Source organism: Acomys minous, assembly GCF_964271855.1.
Source record: "Acomys minous genome assembly, chromosome: 4".
Lineage (NCBI taxonomy): Eukaryota > Metazoa > Chordata > Mammalia > Rodentia > Muridae > Acomys > Acomys minous.
The window spans coordinates 13989482-14002765 of NC_140486.1; the positions used below are offsets into that span (position 1 = coordinate 13989482).

At 47.8% G+C, this 13284-nt stretch overlaps 1 protein-coding gene across 2 annotated transcripts in view; it reads right to left on the reverse strand.

The window, feature by feature from the left end:
* The window catches only part of MYO5B (myosin VB), a 291416-nt gene that overhangs the window by 97433 nt on the left and 180699 nt on the right, over window positions 1-13284 (reverse strand). For both annotated transcript variants that reach the window (XM_084781005.1, XM_084781004.1), the window contains exons 11-12: window positions 8762-8843; window positions 7871-8011 (exon numbers count right to left, since the gene is read on the reverse strand). In XM_084781005.1, coding sequence (XP_084637131.1) covers window positions 7871-8011; window positions 8762-8843 — 223 coding nt within the window. The remainder of the gene's footprint in view (window positions 1-7870; window positions 8012-8761; window positions 8844-13284) is intronic.

The window sequence follows — 13284 nt, forward strand, 5'->3', positions numbered from 1 at the left end:
TTCCTAACAATTGGACTTACACACATGGGCATACTATTATAGCTCACCATTAGCTTCTGGTATTACATTCTAGAAAACCATAGACTCAGAGGACTGTCTTTCCTCACCCTTCATAGGACTGAGAATTGGTTTCTGGCCAACACTGAGTGATGCTTTCCCTATCCCCTGTTCCCCAAATGTATATCTAGACTTAAGAGGTTTCACTGTGTGACAGACTCTAAGGGAAAGCCTCTTTCTGCATCTCTACAGATGGCCGCCAAGGTAAATAAGCAACTTGCTTCATTGAAGCTATAGCACAGACTGCTGACTGTGCTCTGAGATCAGTGTTGCGCTCAGCTTTCCTCAGAGAAGTTTCTTTTTGTAGTAGATGGTGGCTAATGGAGTCACGATTTGTCAGAGTGTGGGGAGTATGTGACTGTGCTGTGCTCAGCCCTTAAGTAAGACATCTGTGTCACACACAAACATGGGGCTGAGGGTATACAGGATGCTCAGGAAACATCTTGGAAGAGAGGGGGAAATAATGTAAGTGCCAGAACTCTTGGAGGTGTGCTGTGGAACAGTGATTGGAATGACATGGCCACTGTAACCATGAACTCAGTGCAGCTGTGGTTACCTACACGAGGTCAGGACCAGTATCATGTATGAGGGCGGGGCCCATAGACTCCACCTCTCACTGAGAGTCAGTCCGTAGGCAGTTAAAAGGTGCTAAGGTAGAGGGGGTCATTTTCTTCAGTGGTATAGCCACTGATTAACTGCTTGTGTTCTGGTAAAATAGCACCCCCATACCCACACTCATACACACACACACACACACACACATACCACACACACATATACACTAAAACAATCATACCCATAGAAACAGCATTGAGTTCAATAGGTTAAAAAACCAAAGGGGGCTTATTAGAAGGGGTTCAACACTTCCGCTGTTATCCTTGACACCCATTAACAGTCCTCAGTATGGGTAGCTCGCTGACCACACCCTTCATGAGTTTACACTGTACTTTCAGGTCAGGCAACATTGGAATTGACCCTTGCAGTGTCCATTTAAAAAGGCCTTTACCCAGTCAGTAAGATGTGCTCTAAAAGGAAAATGCTTACAGATGTGAGAGCAAACTTCTTACTCCTTTGTAAGCAAAGTGATTTTTCTCAAGATTCAATTTGGTGCAAGTAGTACTGCATCCCCTTGTGCCGGGTGCTATAGGAAACTTAAAGAAAGAAACCTCTTTCTTGAAGGAGGCTATTAATTGTGTTGGACAGACAATTAAATATATTTAATTCAGCACTTTCTATATATACTCTTTTATATTTGTCTCCAAGAGTTCTCCGAGTTCTGTTTTAGAACTACCAGGTGTGGGTGAAGGAGGAGTCAGCATAACAGGGCTTGTCAGGACCAGGCAGGCCAGAGCCTGGGAGCAAGAAGGACTCAGGGGACTGACCCAACTGGGTCAGACAGAACCACAAAGAGAAACTCTACTAAGCAAACGCTACAATCTGCCAGCAACCAAACCACCCAGCCTTGAAAACGCACTTGGACTTCAACGAGCACATCCCGTGGTCCTACACAGTCACGCATGTAGATGGGCATCAGCAACCAGACACCACCAGTGGTTACGGTCACAAGTAGACTGATCTTGGGAGCAAGATCCATCTCTCTGCACCTCTACTTCCAGCTGGGAACACACAGCAGGGGTTCCCAGGGAGGGTGCTCATCACAGCCATAGTCAATGTGCACAGTGCTGATCTAGCCATGGTTCCAGCACATTTTCACTGTGTCAACTCAATCCCCCGTATCACCCTGCGAGCAGCTAGGTATTATGTTTATACACATGCCAGAGTTAAGGAACTGAGGCAACGAGGTTAGATTAGAGGCAGAGCCTGGAAGTAGCAGGCCCACGGTCCAAGCCAGGGAAGGCTGGCTCTGGGACGTGTGTCTTTCACTACTCTGCTTTCTGACCTGGCAACAGGTCTAAGGCAACCAGTGACACAGGCTCAGGTGAAAAACAGTCATCTTCAAAAAATATTTCCACACAAATAAATTTTACTCAGTCATGGGGGACTTGGGGGACATGTGTACTTGGACACAGCCTGGATTATGGCTATCATTTGTTCTAGAATGTTCAGGGGGACAGATCCTTTAAAAAGAGTCCATACATACAGGGTTCCTTACACCCTCTTGAAGCATCGTGGAGAACACTGGACCAAGAGCCCAGTGTTTTGTCCCAAGAGCCCAAGACTCTAGTCTCATCCCCTGGAGCCCTAAACCCTCTGGCCTGTGGTGCTGGCTGTCACTTATCAGAAAGTCACAACCCATCCAGAGTAGGCAACACTATGGAGACAGGTGAAGTGACAGGCAGAGGCACCTGGAGATGTTCTGGAAGTGACAGTCTGCAATGCAGAATGCAGTGAAAGCCATTGCACTGAGCTGTATGCTTCAAATGCTCACACTAAGTGTGCTACATCTCAATAAAGCTCTTAAAAAACACTTTACTCTTTGCTATTAAGATAAATTAGTATATATTTTTTAAAAGAGACACCTTTTAAAAAAGGGGAATGGAAACCCCTCTCCAATGTCCTTGAATAAGGACCTTACCACAAACATTGCCCTGCTTAGAACATCACCAGGGGCCAAAGCCTGCCTCTAACTGAATGGCAGACCACAGTTGACAGCTAAGGGTGTCACAACCATTTATTCAACTCTGCCTTTGCCCTGTTCCCTGGGTCACTGCTACAATGATGGCCTTCTGGGTCGCTTATATGTTGTCTTCTATCCCATGCCTCTGTGCTCTCCCACATGTCCTCTATAAACTCTCAAGTCACCCCTGCACCTAAACATCCCCAGCCCCTCTGGCCTGAACAAGTACTGTTACTATCACTACTTCCTCCTCCTCACTTTCTTTTTCTTTTTCTGTTTTGTTGAGATAAGGTAGCTCTGCTTGGTCTAAAACTGCATGGAATAGGTTAGTCTTGAACCGATTCTGCCTCTTGAATGAGGGGATTAAAGGACAGTGCCACTCTGCCCAGCCCTGTAGAATACTTCTGTCCCCTCAGTGTCACAGAGCCCAGCTGGGCCCAGGACTCTGGTCCCATAGCTTTCTAGGGAGGTGGTTGCTTCGTGCACACCTGGCTACACTGCAGTGCTCCTTGGGCCTTGATCCCACCACCCTCAGCAAACACCCGTGTAGGCAGCAGAACTCCACCTGGTCTACTCACGCCCTGCCCCGTACGTTCCTCACCAAGCCCTGCGGATCTGATTTAGAGCGACATTGCTGCTGCCAAAGTGAGACCCAATTTCCCTCTGAGACTCTCCTCTGTGGGTTGAGACTCTGCTCCCAGCTCGAAGCAGGGCGCTGACCCAGCGACTCCTCTATTAGTTTACAGTCCTTGACCTCAGCAAACACACCTGTCCCCAAGTCACTTTCCTTCCTGTGTGTAGGAGCTGCCCCCAGGCCCAGCCTCTATCAGCCTGTGGCTCTGCAGAGACTTCCTTGACTCCTTCACAGAGAACCCAGGTTGCCAGGCAGGAAATTAAAAACTGTTGTGGTGGGTGAGGGTGGAGCTAGCTCACTGGAAAACAACTGGCCTTGAATATGGGTCTGATCCTGAGCATAACTCAACAACCAAATTTAAAAAGGCAAAAAACGAATTCCTGCTTGAATATTCGTGACTTTCTTTGCATCCCACTCACCTTCTGCCCTGGAGCTCTCCCCCTATAGGAAGGAGAGCGACCCTCCTGACCAGCATTTCATGCACTCCTGACTTCCAGGAGACCACGCTCCCTGCCTATTGGCCAGACTCGAGGTGGTCTTTCCATTGTTGAGTCCTTTTCTATCCCTGTCCATCCATGCTGGACTCTCTCTCCAACTCCGTTTCCTGGGACCTCAGGGAAAATCAAGTTGTGAACAGAGAAACCTCTGAAAACAGACTGCCCAGGTTACTGTGACTGTGGCACACAGCCTCCTATAACCATTTGGTGATCACGGAAGTGAGTTCATTAGCTCAGCCCCCACCCAAGTTCCATGAAACAGAAGGAAGCAAGCTGCACAGGACAGACTTCGCCTCTCTGGCTCACTGCTGACTTTGTGGGCTTCCAACACGATCTCCCCAGTCCCAGCAGGGTTTATATTTTTCTAGGATGTAAATGTCACCCGTAAAGAAGGATAAATTTATCTGTCATTTCCTATCAACTAGACTAGCTTGTCCCCTGAAGAAAGACGAGTCAGGCATGTAGGGCAGGGGAGTACAGGAAACGCCCCATCTTACCATGGCTTACAAGTGGGTAGGCTGGCATGTGACCCCACCCCGACCCCTACCCCAAGACCATCTTCTGGTGCACAGGGGACAGCAGAACTTTGGTAAGAACAGTCTGGAGGTAACATTGCCTGCAAGCACATACCACCTTTCCTGCCCTCTTAGTTAGTGGAGGGACAGCCGTAGCTTGTGACTTGGTTGGGGTCTGACTGCAGATGCTCAGGCTTTTCCCCCTGAAGGAACCAAAGTGGCTTAATGCTGTGTCCCCTCCCTGGTCCCTCTAGCTTCTGGCCTCCCTCACAGTGGAGGGCTGAGAACAATGACTGAGAGCAATCCTTGTAAGGCCACATATGCGGGTGCTGTGTGAGCTGCTTCCCTCAACAGCTCCAGGGTGGCCACCATGAGCTCAGTCCTCACTTGGCTTTGTCACACAGAGGCCACAGAGCTCAACTGTTCAGAGCCACTTCATTATTCTTTCTCGGAGAATCTGAGAGACAAAGAGGCAAAGGATATGTCTGAGGTGGCTCCCATGGGTAGTGCCCAGGTGCCACCAACACCTCAGAAATCCCTCAGCTCTCTTAGGACCACGGTATGGGAGCTCCTGGAAGTGGTTCTCAACATGGGGATCACCACCCCTTTGGCAAACCTCTCTCCCCCCTAAAAATATTTATATTACAATTCCTAACAGTAGCAAAATTACAGTTATAAAGTAGTGATGAAAATAACTTTATGGTTGGGGTCACCACAGCATGAGGAGCTGCACTGAAGGGTTGCAGCATTAAAAAGGCTGAGAAGCACTGTTCTAGTGGGACCCCTGTTTTTTGACATATTAACGGACCATCCCTTTACAGGCTCATTTGGGTGAGTTTGACTAATGTAGAGGCATCTGTTGTCTTAAAGCTCCCAGCTGCTAGACTCTGCTAATTCCCAGAACAATGTCACTGCTCAGAATGCTTTCACACTGCAGACTTCTGTCTTATTCCTTAACTTAATGACCACCTGGCTTCCTCTTCTACACCTGAGACCTGAGCTTCAGGCACTGCGTGCCGTCTTGACAATCTAAGTTCCCACTAGGCTTGATATATCAGCCATTGGGTCTCTTAGCAAATCTTCCTTTCTAAGGAGTGGGGAGGTGTCGTGTGGAAATACAAAAGCCACACAGCTCAGAATCTGTCAGAAGCACCTCTGCCCTTGTTGCTGCTCACTCCATGGCTATCACTATCCTAGTGATCACCCCATTTCCTCCGAGTTTATGTGCCTCTCTGCCTGCTAAGGGACTCAGACTCCCAACACAAACTCTGCCTGCAGACCTGCCTCCCCCCACCCCCCCACCTCCCACCTCTGCTGCCCCTGCTGTGTGGCCTCTGCTGCCCCTGCTGTGTGGCCTCTGCTGCCCCTGCAAACACTGTCCTGTAGCTCCTGAGGGATTTGCTCTCAAATGCAGCATCAGGCCCACGCACGCATTCTGTGTCTCACAGATGGTGGCAACAGGAGGTTGAAACGGTTTTGTTTTTACATATATTCTCATGGGAACATTCCAAGAGGAATTCCCAGGACACATGTGCCCCAAATGAGGACAGAGTAAGGGGACTCGGGAATACTTCCTGAACCAGGACGGGAACCCTGGGGGTTATCCTGCCAACTGCTGAATGTGGTTTGCGTCTGTCTGTGTTATCAGAGACAGTTACCTGCCATGTGCTGGCACGCTGCCCCAGAAGCCACCAGCTCCCCACCCAGCACTGCTCTGCAGTTCCCTCAGGGGCGTGTGTCCTACTCTTGGGACCAATGGCGGACATCTTGTTTCCTTGGATGATGACTCCTCTACTATCTTCAGACAACACAGTCAAAGAAACCCACCAGTAGCCTTGGTTTGCTGGCGGAGGGAAGTGCAATTCATTGCAAACCATCACACAGCTGTTCAAGTCTCAGAACAGACTGCCCTGCAGCACCGAGGTGTTTTTTGTGAAAGGCTGTGAGTAAATGGGATATGAAAGGCTCTCTTCCCTGGGAGATCCTGGTGTGTGATGCGTTCATTCTTCACACAGAGCCACACAAACCTGTGTAGAACAGGACATCCCCTCTGGTCCCCCAAGAGGGCATGGCCGTCACATTGCCCAATTAGAAGGAGAGTGAAGAATTGGAGTCTGACCAGAACCAGGGCAGGGATGCGAGCCAGGCCCAGCTCTCCCGAGGCCCGAGCTGGAATAAGAACTTGCAGTTGCCTCTGGCTCAGAACTGTGCAGTTGGAGGTGGTGGTTACTGACAGGGATCAGGGCCTGGGGGAAGGAAGCACGGGCCCAGTTGAGCTTTGACTGAGGGAATTTAAGGAGGAGTCATGAGCAGGAAGCCAACACTTTGACTGGTGGCAACTCAATCCAGGGACAGCTGTTCCTCCTCTCAAGTTGGGCAAGCCTAGACAAGCTAGACACACAGCCTTATCTCTCCCAGGCAGTGACTTTGAAGAGAAAGTCCATGTCTACACAGGGGTGCTCAACACATAGGGAGAGCCAGGTGCGGTGGTATACGCTTGAAATATTAGCACTGGGGAAGATGAGGCAGGAGGATCACCGTGAGAGTTCGAAGCCATTCCGGGCTACAAAGTGAGACTTCCGCCACTCAGTTTTTCCCTGCTACTCCCCAAAATTAAGAGACTCAAATGTGCCAGCTACAGGACTTGGTATGGTTTCTACTTTTTTGGTTTTTTTTGTTTTTAGAGGGGTGGGAGAGGTTCTTTTGTTTGTTGAGACAGGGTCTCAGTAGTTGGCACAGGCTAGCTTTGAACTCACTTTTTTGTCTAGGCTAGCCTCACGCTTGAGGGATCTTCTTACTTCAGCATCCTGTGTGCTGGGCCTATGGGTGTATACCAAGGAAACGCTCCGAGAACACCCTTCTAGGAAGGCACCTCCTTTTCTTCCCCAAACACCCAGCCACACTTTTCCAGAAAACCACGGGACAGCATAAGTCAAAGCAATTGGCTCTTCTCTTTCCGGCTAAGCCACATGGTCTCTCTACCTTCTGATGCAGACTTCTATCACTGGAGGGAGGGATGGCTGTACACTCAACTCCCTTCCCATCAGGCACTGGGCTGGGAGAGTCTGTCAACATCTGATTCAGGCCCCATCAATTCACAGAGCAGGAAACCAAGGATCTTGGATAATTGGATTAAAGTTGGGGCTCCTCACCCACTAGGTGCTCTCCTACTATTGGCGCAATTCTCTTTTACACCAGGAAAGGCCGTACCATTCAGGGTGGGGGAAATGGGGCCCTCACTGCCCCATGGATTTCCACCGCTTACAGCCGTGATACTGTAAAGGCCACCCTAGGCTCTTGAGTCCTCACTCTCTGGAGGAACACCTATGCTTCTTTGGGCACATAGGACCCGTGAGAACAAATCCATGCCACCAACACAGCCCCCGTTTTCTGCCAAGAGAGGCACATATTTACCAGGGTAGTAATATCAGTTCCACTCAGCTAGCACGATGGATGACAGTGCTTCTTCCAGACAAGCAGGTTCAATTGCAGCTATGAGATTTCACTCGCTCCATTGCACCACACGGCAGCCCTCCCTCTGCCAAACACCTAGACCCACGCCACTCAGTGACTGACGGAGCAGCAGTACCTTGCACTCTTCATCCAACAGGTCCAGGATACCCAGCTTGGCTTCTATGAGGTCTATACAGGGTTGGTTATCATAAAAGTCAATCAAGGTCCATGGGATCTGCTCCTTCATGTATTCTTCTTGCTCCAGCTTGAACACATGCTAAGGCAAGAAACAAATGGCCACGGTTAGCACACTATGGACATATCGTGACAGTTATTTCCCTCAAGGACTTGTCAAATTCTGTGTCTTGGAAGATGGTAGATAAATGACAGAGGAGGTCTGGACACTAACTCACAGTCACACTCACAGAGTGGAAAAGGCAAAGCTCAGGTCGGAAGTTTGTGCAGCCTTGTCTTAGGACATTAGAATTGCACATACAGCGGGACTATAGCCAGTGCAAGGAATGCTGCCTCTCGTCTTCAGTTCATTAATGCCCTGAAAGCTCAGGCTCAGACAGGCGTGGGTCAAACTCAAGGGAGATGATTTAACCTCTCTACACAGCTGCCCAAGTCACAGTTCCTGTTCCAGCAATTGGGAGCCAATTCCACAAGCTGGGTCCACCAGCAGGAAGCAAATGGGGAGGTCAGGGCACAGCAGGACCACACCAGTCTCAGAAGAGAAGTGGCCTGGGTGTCATTCTGGAGGGACTATGAGGTTCCCTCCCCTCCCCCACCAGCAACCCAGGCCATACACTGAGCTTCCCTCACCCCCCCCCTACCTCTACCATCAACCCAGGCCATACACTGAGCTTCCCTCACCCCCCCCCCACCTCTACCCATCAACCCAGGCCATACACTGAGCTTCCCTCACCCCCCCCCCACCTCTACCCATCAACCCAGGCCATACACTGAGCTTTCCCTACCCTCTTACCCCCCACCATCACCTCTACCCAGCAGACATTGAGCCTACCGAATTGAACTGTTGCTGGAGCTTTTCGTTGGCATAATTGATACAAAACTGCTCAAAGCTGTTGATCTCGAAGGTCTCGAACCTGCGGAAGAAGTGAGGCCATAGGTCAGATGCAACACCCATGGAAGCAGCGCTAGGATTTAGCAAGGCTGCCTCCTCCTTGAGCCATGCTCCGTCCTGTGCACACTGACTTCTGGCACAGATATAAATGATGGAAAGTCTTGGAAAATTAGAAACGGAGGCGTTAGTGGACTGCTTTGTAGCTGACAAAGGACGACAGTAGGGAATTGCAGGGAGGACAGACAGACAGACAGTGAGAAGGTCAGTCATGATTCTCTTGTATATTGGCAGGTCTTTTAAAGACGATTTTTAAAAAAGAAAATCAGACTCACATTTTGCCTTCTGTTTTCATCATTTAACTTTACACTCTACTGCATTCATCTTCAAAAGTACCACTTTTAGGCCAGAAGGCTGAAGAAGATGCTCCAACATAATAGAGAGTTTTGGGTGACTATTCAGGTAGCAAACTGTCTCTGTCATCTTCTCATTTGAAAAGCTACTAACCTGCACTCCTGGCATACTCAGGTGGTCAATTTTATTCTTTCTCAAGTCTCTGATGGAGTTGAAGACCAGGTAGCTTAGTTTTACAATGAAGCTTAGTTGTTTAGAGGTTAAGATATTTTTAGGTCTAGATAGATGTTTTAAATTGATAAGAAGATGTGATGGAGGGCTGGAGAGATGGCTCAGGGGTTAAGAGCACTGGCTGTTCTTCCAGAGGTCCTGAGTTCAATTCCCAGCAACCACATGGTGGCTCATAACCATCTATAATAAGATCTGGTGCCCTGTTCTGGCCTGCAGTTGCACATGCAGACACAACATTGTATACATAATAAATAAATCTTAAAAAAAAAGATGTGATGGAGATTGATTTACGTTCAGAATTTTAGATGCACCAAGAAAGATGTTTTCTTCAAGGTTGTCAAATACAAATAGCCAAAACACTAAGAATGTAACATTTATATAATTCCCGATTGTGTAATGGTTCTTCTTGCTATAGGTAGCTTACTGTATATATGTGTAATATTATAAATATATATGTAGAAAATAAAAAATGTTTTTAAAAAAGTATCACTTTTAGGTCTATATGGATCTGTGGACTGAGATCTAGGAATTATAGAGGTGCCTGGATTGGGGCCAGAAAGAGGGTAGGTCTGTTGCCACCTCTCAAACCTAGGAACACGCTTCCTTAATTTACAGAAACACTCACAAGCTGGAACAAAGTACTATCAACTCACTAATCCCCAGTGAAGGACATTTGGCTCTTTTTCTATCATGTACTGCTACCAGTGTTGTGGCAATTTTATGCACCTCTTCAAGTTCATGATTCTTTCCTAGGATATTACCCCAGCAGAACTACCATCCCAAAAAAGTAAGTTTCTGGTATGTGTTGTATGTGATGTACATGTATGTACAGGGGTTTATGGAGTTACATGCACCTGTGCATACATGGATGAGACTCGAGGAGGATGGGAGATGTTTTGCTCTGCTGCACTCGACCTTACTCCCTTAAGAAATCTCTCTCTGAACCTGGAGCTCAGGTTGGTGGCTAGCAAGCTCCAGCAGTCCTCCCGTTTCCACCCCTACACCATTGGCTTATAGTTGCTCACATAGCCATGCCCTGGTTTTAAATAAGTGCTGGGGATTTGACCTGAGGTCCTCATGCTTGCACAGTAAATATTGTTCCCTACGGATCCAGTCCCCAGAGCACTGTTTCCTGAAAGGCAGAAGCAGGCACACACCCAGGAGGGTGGAAGTAATGTGCTATTTCTCTATGAATGTTATTCTAACACACCAGCCAACAGGGTTACAGTTTTTACATAATCTTTACTAAGTTTGTGTCAGTATTTTGACACATTTTTATAAATGTATCACAGATAGAGATTCAGATAATCAACATTTTTCAGATAGAGAAATTGTTTTAACACATAAAACTTCCTGGGTTTTTTGTTTGTTTGTTTTGTTTTGTTTTGTTTTTAAGATCAGTCTACTCATTACGAGCACTACCATAGTCTGTTGTTTAAAAATGTCTTGTATCATTAACTGGCCCCCAAAATAGTGGCTGTCTGGGTCATAAAACCTAGGAGGAAACCCAATGCTATTGACTCTGCCAAACAAACATAGCAATAAATTGTCTCCTCAAAGGCTTATCTTTACCCATGGATTAGTGATTCTCTCAGCCCTCACCAGAGGTTCTTTTTGCAGTAGATGTCAATTAATAGTGACCCACACTGACCAACATGCAGAAGAGAGAATCTGGAATGCCGCGCTCTAACTGGGACACCTCCATCATACCCTCTACGCCCGGGACGCAAGGATCCACCTCAGCAGAGACTATGGGAAGACTGTAAGAGCAGTGAGTAGTTGCACATGACAGTGACAGTGCACAATGAACTCACAGCAGCTGTGAGAGCTGCATAAAACTAGTACAGCAGTGTTCTCAACCTCCCTGATGCTGCGACCATTTAGTACAGTTCTTAACCGAGGGTCCCTCCTCTCAGATGACTCTCGCTTGTATCATGTTGACATAAAACTATCAGTACAAGCACCTACTGGACACTGAGGTCAAGGGCTCTGTGGATTTTCCTTTAGTGCTTAAAGCACCCAGGAGTGAGGGTCTCTCATTAATTCCACTCTACAGCTGAGGAAGGCCAGATATGAGGGAATTAAGCCAGAGAGTCAGAAGACCAGAGTATCTGAACACAGAATCTTCTGGTCAAAATCTTAATTCTCAGAGGGGCAAAAGTTGGATTTAAATGGAAGACAAGATCGTTTCAAAGGGCTGTGAACAGAGTATGTTTTTGGAAGGAGGAGTATCTGAGGCCTGGAGAGTGGGACAGGAAGTGGAAAACCAATAGGGAGAAGTTGGAGATACGGGCCTCATTGGCCTTCTCCATCACTGCAAACCCCATCCCTGCCCACTTCTAAATATGAACTTCTGGATTTTTCTGTCCTATGGAAGGTGTCTTCGGAAGCCCTTCCCTAAACACTAGTTTCAGGAAGAGGTGGCAGTCTTGTCCCTGATGAGTGGCTGGAGATACAGTAGTGGGGAGACCGTTCTTTGTGTAGAGGGACTACCATTAGACACCTCACAGGTCCAGAGCAGTGTTCAAAAAAACCTCAGGCTCCCCCCACACCCAACTCCCCACCAAGGTCTAAGGAACGGAAAAGTAGGAAATCACCTTCAGATCAAAGGAATCAACTGCTCAGAGACAGCCACATTAAAGTACAGCCTTTGGCCATGCCCACGTGGGAAAAATGACTCTAAGTTAATAAAACAAGATCAAAGACTCAAACGCTATGATGAATCACCGCAGAGCAGGCAACAGCACAATGGCCTTCCTAGTCCACACAGCACTTCTGTGGACCAACCAAATTATATCACTTAGGACCTTAATCCATCCCCACTTCCACCCACAGTGGTAGCTAATGACAGTCCAAACCTAGAGGATGTCACCTACAAGGAAGACTAAAGAGTCAGTTCAGCAACAGGCCAGATAATGGCCATGGGGTGTGTTGGCAGAGCCAGCCCTCAGCTCTACAGACAGAAGACTTAAAAATATCTCCCACTTGTCATTTTTTAAAGGCTTACATTGGTGGCACTCCACTAAGAACACTCTCATTAATCTGAGATGGCTGAAATCAGCTCATAATTTCGCACATTTCTAAGATATTATGTGGTAGCAATTCCGCTGCCATCTAGCATAATTACTGTAATGCTAGAGATGAATGGGAGGCTGGGCTCGCTTGGAAAATGAGTAAGACACCTGACCTCAGAAGCACACAGTCGAGGAGACAGGACGACACTTCCTTTCCAACAGAGTCATATTTGTAGTAATTCTGTCCCATCAACAGAAATGGCTTTTAAGAATAAAGGCACGTTTATGCCACAGCATTACAATGCCACAAGTAAATGTATATACAATAAGGAGCTGATCTATCCTGAGAGGAGTTAGGCCACAATTTGCAGGTGGGAGGAAGGGAGACACACAGAACACGGCCGAGACACGGCCTCTGCCCTCCAGTGCTGCAATCATCAGCCGCTGTCTCCTTCCGCGCTGAAGAGGTGGCTCGGGCACATTGTTAATTTCCTTCTCATTGGACCCAATTTCAGGGAGAACTGCGAGCCATAAATGCCTCTACAAAGACAGCAAAAGCCACTGCAGGGTGGAGCTGCAGTGACAAGTCATGCCTCCTTGGCTCTGAGTTAATTATTTACCTCCATGAGACCCAACAGTGAGGTGTGTGCCTCTCGAAGGCTGGGCAACAGCGTCTCCTCTGGAGTGTGGGCTGGAGGAGCCAGGAACTCGGGCTTCCACCCTTGGTAGAATGTAAAGAGGTGGGATACAGGCTTCACACAGGGGAGGGCTAAACGGCATATGGGAAGCCTGACTTGGGGAGATTTGCTCTAGATGAATCTTTAAAAACAGAGTCACCATGCACGGAGCCAGAGACATGAGCCAATA